Source organism: Dasypus novemcinctus, chromosome 21 (genome assembly GCF_030445035.2).
Source record: "Dasypus novemcinctus isolate mDasNov1 chromosome 21, mDasNov1.1.hap2, whole genome shotgun sequence".
NCBI classification, from domain to species: Eukaryota; Metazoa; Chordata; class Mammalia; order Cingulata; family Dasypodidae; genus Dasypus; species Dasypus novemcinctus.
The window spans coordinates 54,499,904-54,512,519 of NC_080693.1; the positions used below are offsets into that span (position 1 = coordinate 54,499,904).

The 12,616-nt window shown below is 36.0% G+C and overlaps 1 protein-coding gene and 1 long non-coding RNA gene across 11 annotated transcripts in view; one reads left to right on the forward strand and one right to left on the reverse strand.

Moving 5' to 3' along the window:
- The window catches only part of SPAG9 (sperm associated antigen 9), a 148,087-nt gene extending 140,489 nt beyond the window's left edge, over positions 1-7,598 (forward strand). For all 10 annotated transcript variants that reach the window (XM_058283950.1, XM_058283951.1, XM_058283952.1 and 7 more), the window contains 2 exons: positions 780-929; positions 4,065-7,598. In XM_058283950.1, the coding sequence (XP_058139933.1) occupies positions 780-929; positions 4,065-4,186 (272 nt within the window). In that variant the 3' untranslated portion in view covers positions 4,187-7,598. The remainder of the gene's footprint in view (positions 1-779; positions 930-4,064) is intronic.
- The window catches only part of LOC131275029 (uncharacterized), a 27,866-nt gene continuing 15,250 nt past the window's right edge, over positions 1-12,616 (reverse strand). The window contains exon 3 of the long non-coding RNA XR_009182427.2: positions 1-91. This is a non-coding gene — a long non-coding RNA (uncharacterized lncRNA). The remainder of the gene's footprint in view (positions 92-12,616) is intronic.

Genomic DNA, 12,616 nt, shown 5'->3' on the forward strand with positions numbered 1-12,616 from the left:
TTAATTTTTAAAAATGTATTTAATCATATGACTGTATCCTTCTATCTCCTGGAGGCATCGTCTGTGTAGTTTGACCAAAGGACAGCAGATTCTGGCAAGAAGAAAAAAAACAAAAAATCTTCAGTCAAAGCTTTTGAATAGGGATGCTTTAGTGATTATAGTGTGAATAGTATTTAAGGGTTTCTCTCTACTATTTCATTCTCAAGGATTCAACCTTAGGATTAAACTTGGGAATAAATAGTACATTTATCGGTAATTTTATTTGCATAATCTAAATAAAAATAAGGTGTGTTTTTCTTAAATACAAGAGAAAAACCATGGATTTGAAATAAATTTAAATGTTAATTGTGAATATCCAAACTCATAAGACTTAAGTTAAATACATTACTTGGTCTCTTACACAAATATGCACATATCCTTTGAGGGAAAAGACCTTTCCAGTATCCCACAGATCAAATCATGTAGACTATAATAGTATGAAGGAGGCAGCTAAAAACAGCTTCACCATACACATATCTCACTCTGGATTTGGAACCTGTTCCTGCTTTAGTAAAAATTTGCTTTACCTAGATTTTCAAACTGACTTCTTAAGACCTTCCTATAGATTTTTTCTGATCATGCATAGGCTTCTAGCATCCCCATTACTTTGGTTGTACTTTAGAATATGTACTTTCCTTTTTTGTTCAACTCTCTCAAAATATTCGGGGGTGGGAGCAGAATAGTCTCCCCCACCCCCATCTGGGATATGTAATATTCATTTCTGTTCTTGTATAAAATAGGTCAAGTCATCAGCCCACAAAGTGGCAGTAGCGGCACAGATCTAACAGGTGACAAAGCAGGGCCATCTGCACAGGAACCTGGCAGCCAGACGCCCTTGAAGTCTATGCTTGTCATCAGTGGAGGAGAGGGCTACATTGACTTCCGGATGGGTAAGTCATTGGCACTGGGAGCTCAGTTTCCACTGTGTTCTGGTGCTTGGATTTTCACTCACAGTAAACAAGAAACCACTAAAAGACGTTATTTCTTATTATCCCAAAGTATGTTTGTTTGAAGGAACATTAGAGGATAATAGGATGTGGCCATGTGTTGAGGTGTGTGTGAAGGGCATAAGGTTTGAAGGCAGAAAGCCTGGAGCAAATCATTCAACCTCTCAGAGCCCCTCGTTATCTTCAGCAGCAAAATGAGGAAAATAAAAATATTTCACAGTGATTGCTTGATCAAAATTGATTCCATTTTGTTCATTTTCTCACCTTAGAAACATTAATTGAGCTTCTGTGTGCCTAGTAGCGTTAAGACCAAGATACAGAGACAAATCAAAGCTTCCCTCTAATCCATTATAGAACAGTACAGAGATAAAGGCATGGTAATAAATTATAAAGTGCTACAGATACTCTGGTGGGGAGTAGTCAGTTTTTCCCAGCAGGGAAAGAGAGAGAAGGAATTCAAGAAATGATGCTTATGAAGCAGGTGTGGCTCAAGTGATTGGGCTCCTGTCTACCATATGGGAGGTCCTGGGTTTGGTTCTTGGGGCCTCCTGGTGAAGGCAAGCTGGCCCGTGCAGCAAACTGACACAACAAGAAAGAGACACAGAGGAAAGACAATGAGAGACAACAACAAACCAGGGAGCTGAGGTGGCTCAAGCGATTAAGTGTCTCTCTCCCACATTGGAAGGTCCTGGGATAAGTTCTTGGTGCCTCCTAAAGAGAAGACAAGAAGAGAAGACAAGCAGACATAGAAGAATACACAGTGAATGGACACAGAGTAGACATCGAGCACAATACTTAAATAGTGTTAGTTTACTATTAGCAATGCTTGGGGCAACTCAGTACTGAATAGTGTTAGTTGAAAGCATTGGGTGGGGAGGGCTGGGAAACTTTTAAGTGAAGAAAAACAACTTAAAAATAACTGGAGCCTGGGTTTTAAGGATTGTCAGAGCTAATGAAGTGACATAAGGAATGGTCTAAGAGGTACAAAGAAAATAGGGAGACATGATGCTTGTAAAAATGTAGTGCTTTGCAAACTGTAAAAGCACTGTTCAGATGTTTATTTATTTGCTATAAAGGGATCCCTTGAACTGGCCTAAAATCTCAGTGATTCAGAAAGTTCCTAAACAGATGGCACTGAATGGTTTTAGAGAATATAGTAATGTAGATCGGTGATGAATACTTGTAGGTATGAATTATGTAAGAATAATGGAGTAGAAAATTTAGGATCATGCAAATGCCAGTGTGCCACATAAGGCTGATATAAACTAGAATATCTGATACTAAGGCCACACTGATACATTTTTAATGGGGGGGGGGGGCGGGTAGAGTGAGTATTAATGTTAAAATTAGAAATTGATTCTGGTGAAATCGGGAATGGAGATATTTCAAAGTATTTTAAACAATCAACTATTGGTGTAAAATTTCTTTATAGAAAAGAATTCTAGGGATTCTACTTGGCAGGGGGGCTTTTGGAGCTTTGTCTTGGAGTGTATATGGCAATTGGAACCATCCTCAGGCATATGTTAATAAAATCTATTATGTGGTTTTTCCATCTCCATTAAAATTCCTTCCATTGTGGATCCTAAAAACAGCATAGAAATTGCTTAAGTTTGACAGTGTCTCTAATTAATTCAGCCTGAAAAATAGACTCCTCTTTAAGCATAGGTGAATTTTTATAATGAATGTGCTTTTTTCCCCTGATAGAATTTGATCTCTCTTTGTCCATTTTCTTTTTTATTTTCTATAATATTTTAACAACTAGAAATGGATCACAAAAGCCCTATATTTTTAAGAGTTTAACTTAAATCATAGGCTGTAGAGACCCTAGGAGACAGTATAATTTTTTACTAAAATCAAATCTTAAAAACAAAGCAACTCAGGAACAAATGCCAGCAAGCTTTTATCTCAGTTAATTTATTTATCATTATAATTTTGTTTAAATTTAAGAGCCAAATTCAATTTTTTTACATTCTATATCTACCTTCAGTTCAGAAATTGAATTATGTTCTGAACCTTTTAATACAAGCTCCTCTCCACAGCTTTACATGCTTGTGAAAAGTCTCCTAGGGGGTGGATAAGGGAGAGTTTGACCTTCTGAGAAAAATGCACATATTTAGGTTTTTTTTCTCTTCAGCTCTTTCTAGTTGACCATATCAGTGTTTTCTTTTGTCCAGTTGAAATTTAGGCAGGGCATATTGCAGAATTCCAGTAGATTAGTGGCATATCTTTGTCCCTTGGTGTACATGTTTTTAAGATTCCACCATTCCAATAGTCAAAATTATCATTGGCTTGTGCCAGAATAAATCTGTAACAAACTAGCTCTGTAACAAAACCAATTGATGCAACCTTGTAGAGGGGAGTGTAGTACTCCTGCACTTCCTTGGAAGCCAGAGTCTTTGATCAGGACTTCATTTATCAAATTCACTTAGATCCCTCTCAGGAGAACACCCCATTTCTTCATCTCTACCACACAGTGTTAGTTCATAACTTATCCTTAGCTTGAATATCATTGGGAAAAAAAACCCTAGTATATTAGATGATGATTTTGCAATCTCATCATGCTGCAGGGAGACAACTTCAGTTTCCATATACCCGTATCAGTTATCTTCAATTGGAGAACTTTACTTTTATCACTGAAAATAAGTAGGGGTTGTTTGGGTTTGGTTAATTCATTTGCTCTACATGTTTGCTTGCTCACTTACAGTACTTTCTAGTCTAAATTCTTAGTTTGAAATAAACAAGAGTAAACTCTGTCCATTTTGGATGAGCACACAATTAGACAGCTTTGTCTTCTTAAGCTTCCCATTTTTATTAATGTTGGAATACAGACATATTGGGATGAATTTCCAGCATAGTATAGTGAACTCATTTTTATAAGTGTTGTCTGAAAAGTGAATATATCTTCTCAGAAGTTATGTGGCAGCTTAGGTGAAGATTCTGACCCATGGCATTTCACTTGCTGTGTTTTCTTACTGATAAATGGTGTGCATCCTCTTCAGGGACTAACCATGAGCACTGTTCATGCCAGCCTGTATTTTCCATGCTCATCTTAAATTGACTCTCTTTGTCTTCCACCAGGTGATGAAGGTGGAGAATCAGAACTTCTTGGAGAGAATCTTCCACTTGAACCTTCTGTCACCAAAGCAGAAAGGAGTCACTTGATAGTGTGGCAAGTGATGTATGGCAGTGAGAGCCCATAGGAAACACGTGGAGATGGGGAAGCTGTCTCTTCTGCATGGTTAATTTTCCCTTTCCCCCTTTATTTAATGCTCTTTTTTGTGAAGTAAGTTTCACCACATAATGTATGAGCATTTTTTTCCCTATTAACTTTATATTACAAAATCTGTCCTAACATAACAATTCAGGAACTAGCTGTTTTACTGCACCAGTGTTATAGGCAATTTCAGTATATTATGAACAAATCAAAGAATGTTTACTTTCTGAAAACTGGTGAACTGTAGAAAGCAACCCAGATGTGGTTTACTCTGCCACAGTCTAATGTCACTCACTTCATTTGACGGGGTCACTGGGGTCACTTTTTAGCTGTCACTAATAATGGAATTAATGAAAAACACTCTATAAACTAAACTGTACCATTACGTACAATTGCAGAGTTTTCCCCAATGTATTATAAAATGGACACAAAATAATATCAGGTGGATTATCAGGATTTCTCTAAATGTCCCAATAGGGCTAAAAATAACTGTAAATTACTTCAACTTTCACTTTCAAATCTGACAAATCTTGTTTATATGGTATATAAAACTTTGTTTTCATCAGATTTTGGGGGGGTTTTATATTAAAGAAATTAAGACTACACTATTTAAATAAAAGTTTCCTGTTTTGACTTACTAGAGCTCTAAAGTTTATGAGGCCTGCTTCTCTGAGTATTCTGAATTTTGGCAAGGAGACTAGTCTCACCCATTTTCATACTGACATGTCTGGAAAGTCTATTATTTATAACGTTCAGAAGATATTCTTCAGCACTGGGAGGGTTTTTAAAAGGGGAAATTATGTTCTGTATTCCTTCTACCTGAAGATAGTGATGGTTGGTTGAGTTTTTCCGATGTAAAAATTATCAGTTGACTAATTGTTCCTGGACTACTCTTCACCTGTTATTAGTAAGAGTAACTCTGAATGTGGCCGAACCAAATGAAAGGGATTTGATTAGAATAGGTATTTTCTCTTGTTCTATATAAAACTACAGAAAAACTAGCACTTGGTATTTTATATGTAATTAACACATTTAAGCTTTTGTGCTCTTTTGAGATTATAGTGCCATCTTCAAAGGGGAAAACTGTAGAGGAGAATGATAAAGCTAAGATACCATAAAGTAAAGGTTGACATTACATCTTTTTACTCACAATGCCCATTTAAAAAAAAATAGATTAGAATATTGGTTTAACTAGCTTTCTTATTTGATACATTTTTAAAACCATGATGCTGCAATTTTCTGTATCTTTTTGAAAATGTGCGGTTTACTATTTCTTATTCATTACTTTAAGCAAAGCTAAATATAAACTTAAGTGCTATTTTAAAAATGTAAACCTATAGAATAAAGGCCCCCAATCATTAGAAGGACTTCTTCAAGGAAAAGAAAGCAAACATAGGTCTCAAATTATCTAAGCATTTTTAAATACCAGGGATTTTTTTTTTCTGGACTATCATGAAAGGTATTTGTAAAAAGTGCATCAATGACTTTTATGCATATACATAAAATACATGAGATTTATAAAATACATGAGATTTAATGAGCCAGAGAAGGCCTTTGGATCCATTTGGCCATATGTGTCTTTTAGCACCTTGTGTACACAATAAAATTGTGGCCACTTTAGGTGGCTAGGAAAAAAAAAAGCTTTTGGTAAAAGCTATATAAGTTTTTGCTTAAGCTACCTAGTCATTTTTCTTCAGGGTACTAAAATTTAGGCCACTTTCCCAAAGCTTGTTTTCAATGTTTTTATTTTATTTTAAATAAGAGCCATTTTTGGCAGTACCTAGAAAAAACATCATAAAACATTTATTGGAAATGTTATGTAAGTCCACAAGACAGAGACACCAAAGCGTTTGGGAATTTTAATCTCAAGAAGTAAGCATCCCAGAATCGACCCACTTGCTCGTATTTAGCCTTACATGTTTGTATGATGAATGTAATTTAGGAAAGCAGTAGTTAAAGATGAAAAATGCAAACTTGTTACAGTGGTAGTAATTGCTCTTTTTAAACGTATTAGCTTTAACGAATGGAATATAGATGTGTAGTTATTTTATCTAAAGACGCCAGGTTATCTGTGTCCCTGCAATTAACTTCAGGGACCAGAGAGAGGATAAAAATACCTATACAATTTTGTTTTAAGAGCTTGTACTTGTGTTTGTAATTTCAGTTAAATATTGTCTATGGATTGCTGCCCTTCTCCTTCCCTAAATAATAGATTTATATTCTTATAATGTTCACCTTTATCAAGGTAATAGCCTTTAGAAGAAAATGCCAAAATGGTAAGCTTCTTGCAAACAGCTAAGTGGTATAAACTACCAAGTCAGGAGCAGAGAAGAGGGTTGTTCTGTGTTTAAAAATATATATATATTAGTCCTATTGGAAGAAATAAGGGATATCTGAGAATTCTCATTTTGTTACACTTGAGTTTTATATAAGGCTGAACCATATGAAATTGCCAGTATTCAGTCATTGCTGATCTACAAAAATGGCAATATCATGTGCATCAACCTAACAATTACTCTTAAATGCATTTACTCTTAGAGAGAATATTCACTAAGAGCTCAGTTTTGAAGGTGTTTTTCTCTAACTCATGTGGATCTAAATTTTAAAAATAGGAATGAATCTCTTAATAGCTACAGCTTATTGAGAGTGTAAAACATTTCGAGCACAAAATAAGCAGCACATAACTTTTTAAGATTAAGTGCATTTGCATAGAAAAGGTTAAACTGCATTCTCTCAGCTGCTATATTATTCATTTCTTGTAAATGTCTTCCTACATATGAGAGTAGACCCTTTAACATAGGCTGCCTTAGGAACAAAACAAACAAAAAAATTGTCTCATAATGTTAACCGTTCTGAGGAACTTGTGTCCTGCAAATGCTGTGGAACTGATTATTTATTTCCTTGTATTATGACTGTTACCAAAGGACTCAAACCAAATTTAGGACTCAAAATTGATCATGTTGAGAAAGGGACTCATTTGGTTCCAGTTTGTAATATGAGAAGTGTAGGAGAAAACTAAATGTGGAAATCATAAATGCTTTTCTAACAGGGTTATGCTATACTGTAACACTAAATGTCTTTTTCTTTCTCTTAAAAATTATTTCATTATTAATTTTGTCATTTCTCAATATTTGAATATATTTTATTTTAACCATTTTATGTTCTAAATTTGTTTTTGTCCTAGACATTTTATCCAGAATTTTACCTGCCTCTATACTCTAAATAATGGGTACTAGAGTGTCCCACTTGCTGTCTACTGGAGGCTGAGACTTCACTTCTATGAGCAAAAAGCTCATTTAGCAATGTAGTTATTTCAGTATTTATTTCTATTATGGAATCCCTGGGGTTCGGAATGTAACTTTGTACATGAATATATATAAATATGTATATGAAACGTGTATGAGGTTGAATGTGTTTTGTTTTGTTTTTGCTTTTCATTAGGGGCCTGATCTTGGTTCTTATTTGAAAGTCATATACTCCCTCCTTCCCTCCTCATCAAACATGTTATTTTTAAGGATCAGGACTGTCGCCATTTGGCACTACCTGAATATACAGTAGGGAATACTCATGAAAAACATGTCCACTTGGCTCACGTGTTCCAGTGAGATAATTGGGCTTTCTAGAAATGGGGAGCTCTGAGTCACAAATCCACAGCTGATACTAAGGCATACCGTTTGCCAAATTACTCAGTAATAACAGGCAGGTTATAATATAGCCTTAATAAAATGGTATGCTTATTTAGGATCTATTTGCTTTGGAGTGACCCTGAAAGGAAGAATGATTACAAAACTAGTCATATAGTAGCACAAAGTGAATCCACCAATTCAGTGCAGTGGTAGTTAGTCTAACCCAGTGTATATTGTTTACATCGACAAGAAATGGGAAATTCTTTATATGTAAGTTGTGAACTTACAGAACAGTCATGCATAATGTACGGAATTCCCATACAACACCCCCTCCACCAACACCTTACATTGTTGTGAAACATTTGTTACAGATTATAAAAGAACATCATCAGTCTATTACCATTAACTATGGCCCATAGTGTACATTTGGTATATTTTTCCATATCTCTCTATTATTAACACCATGTATTAGTATTGTACATTTGTTATAGTCATGAGAGAACACTCTCATATTTGTACTGTTAGCCACTGTCTATCATCCACCACATGGTTCACTGTGTTATACAGTCCCATGCCTTGTACAATCTTTCCATAGTATACACTTAGTGGCTCTTACACCACAGAGTTTGTACAGTCATTGCCTCAGTAAATTTTTTAATGCTTTCCCTTGTCCAAAAGAAAAAAATCCCATAGGACTGATAGTACCTTCTTTACGTTGATGCATGAATATTGCAATGTTGTTATTAACTATAGTCCATAAGTTACATTAATTGTATTTTTCCCATGCATCACCATATCCTTGCCACCTTGTAATAGTGACATACATTTGTTCTAGTTCATAGAAGAACATTCCTGTATTTGGATTTTTTTTTTTTTAAGATTGTATTTTTTTTATTTATTTTTCTCCCCTTCCTCCCCCCGTTGTCTGCTCTCTGTGTCCATTAGCTGTGTGTTCTGTGTCTGAGGCACCTGAAATCTGTGTCTCGTTTTGTTGCATCATCTTACTGTGTCAGCTCTCGGCGTGTGTGGTGCCATTCGTGGGCAGGCTGTACATTTTTCGCTCTGGGTGGCTCTCCTTACGGGGCGCACTCCTTGCACTTAGGGCTCCCCTAAATGGGGGACACCCCTGCGTGGCACAGCACTCCTTGTGCGCATCAGCACTGCATGTGCGCCAGCTAATCACACAGGTCAGGAGGCCCTGAGTTTTAACCTTGGTAGGTGGACGCCCTATCCATTGGGCCAAATGTGCTTCCCTGTATTTGTATTATTAACCACAATCTTTATCTGCCTCTGGGTTCACTATTATTCAGTCTCTAGATTATTCTCTAGCCTTCTTTCAATTGATATTTACATCCCTAGACTACCCCTTTCAGCCACAATCCCATTTATAACCCAGCTGTGTTAGTTATACTCACTATAATGTGTAACCACCAACTCTGTTCATTTCCACACTTTCACAGTCAAGCTAATTAAAAATTCTACATACATTAAGTGTCACTACCCTTTCTCAGCCCTCATCCTATCTCCTAATAACCTGTACTCTAGGTTTTAACTCCATGCATTTATTCTTCATATTTTGTTCCTATTAGTGAGACCATACAGTAGTTGCCCTTTTGTGTCTGGATTATTTCACTCAGCATAATGTCTTCAAGGTTCATCCATGTTATCATACGTGTCCCAATTTCGTTTTTTCTCTTACAACAGCATAGTATTCCATCATATATATACGTATTTTGTTTATCCATTCATCGGTTGATGGGCACTTGGGTTGTTTCCATCTTTTGGCAATTTTAAATAACGACACTATAAACATCATTGTGCAAATGTCTGTTTGCATTATTGTTTTCAGTTCTTCTGGATATATTCCTAGTAGAGGGATTGTCGGATCATTCATTGGTTCTATATTTGGCTTCCTGAGAAACCACCAAACTGTCTTCCACAGAAGCTGTACCATGCTACATTCCCACCAACACTGAAGGCATGTTCCTATTTCTGCACAGCCTCTTCAGCACTTATTGATTTCTGTTTTTTTCCTTCATGGCTCTTCTATGAGGTGTGAAATATCTCATTGTAGTTTTGATTTGCTTTTCCTTAATAGCTAGTGATATTGAACATTTTTTCGTGTGTTTTTTTACCATTTGTATTTCTACTTTGGAGAAATGTCTATTTAAAGTCTTTTGCCCATTTTAAAAAATGGGATTTTTGCTCTTTTCTGCAACCCCCCAAGAAGGCTCCTTCATCTGTTTGCTTGGGTTTTTTTGTTTTACCTTGTTGTTTTTGCTCGTTGTTGTTTTAGCTCATTGTTTGTGCTCATTGACTGCTTGCTGTTTTGTTATGGTTTTTTTCTCATTGTCTGTTTGTTTGTTTTTTCCTTAGGAGGCACCAGAAACCGTACCTGGGACTTCCCATGTGGGAGGTGGGCCCTCAACTGCTTGAGCCTTTTCTGCTCCCTGCTCATTTTGTTTTTGCCCATTGTTTGCTTGTCTTGTTCATTGTTTTTGTTCATTGACTACTTATTGGGTTTTTTTTGCTCATTGTCTGCTTGTTGTTTATTTTGTTTGTTGTGTGTCTTCTTTAGGAGGCACTGGGAACCGAACCCAGGACCCTCCCCTATGGGAGGAGGGTGCTCAACAGCTTGAGCCACAACCGTTCCCCTGCTTGCTCTTTTATGGTTGAATTGTATGATCTCTTTTATAGCATGGAAATCAAGCCCTTATCAGATATGTGGGTTCCAAATGTTTTCTCCCATTGAGTGGACTGCTTTTTCACCTTCTTGACAAACCCTTTGAATCACAAAAGTGTTTAAGTTTGAGGAGGTCCCATGTATCCGTTTTTTTTCTTTCCTTGCTCATGCTCTCGGGGTAAGGTTTAAGAAACTGCCATCTACCACCATGTCTTAAAGATGTTTCCCTATATTTTTTTCTAGAAGTTTTATGATTCTAGCTTTTATATTTAGGTCTTTGATCCATTTTGAGTTAATTTTTGTATAAAGTGTAAGTTAGGGGTCCTCTTTCTTTCTTTTGGATATGAATATCCAGTTCTCCCAGTGCTGTTTGTTGAATAGACTGTTCTGCCCCAGCTGGGTGGGCTTGATAGCCTTGTCAGAAAGGCTGCCATCTACTTGACCGTAGATGTGAGGGTTTGTTTTGAACCTTCATTTCACTTTCATTGGTTTGTATGTCTATCTTTATGCTGTACATGGTACATAAATAGTACCATGCTGTTTTTACCACAAAGCTAGGTAATATTTCAAGTACAGAATTGAGAGTCTTCCAACTTCATTCTTCCCTTTTAAGATGTTTCTAGCTATTCAGGGCCCTTTACCCTTCCAAATAAATTTGATAATTGGGTTTTCCATTTCTTTTAAAAATACTGTTGGAATTTTTGTTGGGATTGCATGGAATCTTTGTATCAGTTTGGGTAGAATTGACATCCTAACAATATTTAGTCTTCCAATCCATGAACATAGAATGTTCTTCCATTTGTTTAGGTCTTTGATTTCTTTTAGCAATGCATTGTAGTTTTCTGAATACAAGTGCTTTATGTCCTTGGTTAAGTTTATTCCTAAATATTTGTTTCTTTTAGTTGCTATTGTAAATGGAAATTTTTTCCTGACTTCCTCCTCAGATTGCTCAATATTGGTGTATAAAAACGCTATTGATTTTTGTTTATTAATCTTGTATCCTGCCACTCTGCTGAACTCATTTATTAGCTGTAGTAGTTTTGTTGTAGATTTTTGGGACTTTATAGGTATATGATCATATCATCTGCAAATAGTGAAAGTTTTACTTCCTCCTTTCCAATTTGGACATCTTTTATTATTTCTTTTTGTTTGTTTGTTTGCCTGATTGCTCTAGCTAGAACGTCTAGCACTGTACTGAACAACTGTGGTGACAGTGGGCATCTTTGTCTTGTTCCCAATCTCAATGGAAAAGCTTTCAGTCTTTCACCATTGGGTGGGTTTTTCATATGTGCTCTTTATCATGTTGAGAAAGTTTCCTGCAGTTCCTATCTTTTGTAGTATTTTTATCAAGAAAGGGTGCTCTATTTTGTCAAATACCTTTTCTACATCAATCGAGATGATTATGTGATTTTCCTTCTTTGATTTATTAATGTGGAGTATTACACTGATTGATTTTCTTGTGTTTAACCACCCTTGCATGCCTGGGTTAAAACCCACTTGATCATGAAGAATAATTATTTTAATATGTTGTGGATTCAATTAGTGAGTATCTGTGAGGATTTTTGCTCCATATTCATTAGGGAAATGGGTCTGTAATTTTTTTTCCCATAACATCTTTATCTGGCTTTGGTATTAGGGTGATATTGACTTCATAGAATGAGTTTGGTATCATTCCTTCCTGTTCAGTTTTTTGTAAGAGTTTGAGGAAGACTGGAATTAAATCGTCTTTTGATGCTTGAAATTCACCTGTGAAGCCATCTGGACCTGGGCCTCTCATTTTAGGGATTTGTTTGATTACTGTTTCAATCTCTTTTCTTGTGATTGATTTGTTGAGGTATTCTATTTCTTCTAGGACCAGGGTAGGTTGTTCATATGTTTCTAGGAATTTTTCCATTTCATCTACATTGTCTAATTTGTTGGCATATGGTTATTCATTGTATCTTCTTATGATCTCTTTTAAGGAAATGGGGAATTCTAATATGATTGTAAAAGGAGCCCTGATTGGCATGTTCATAGTACAGTTCCCTAGATGAAGGCACAGTCATCTGTCCAGTCAGGTTGGATCATCTAGAATATAATTAATAATCTGGTTCATTCCTAGCCTTTG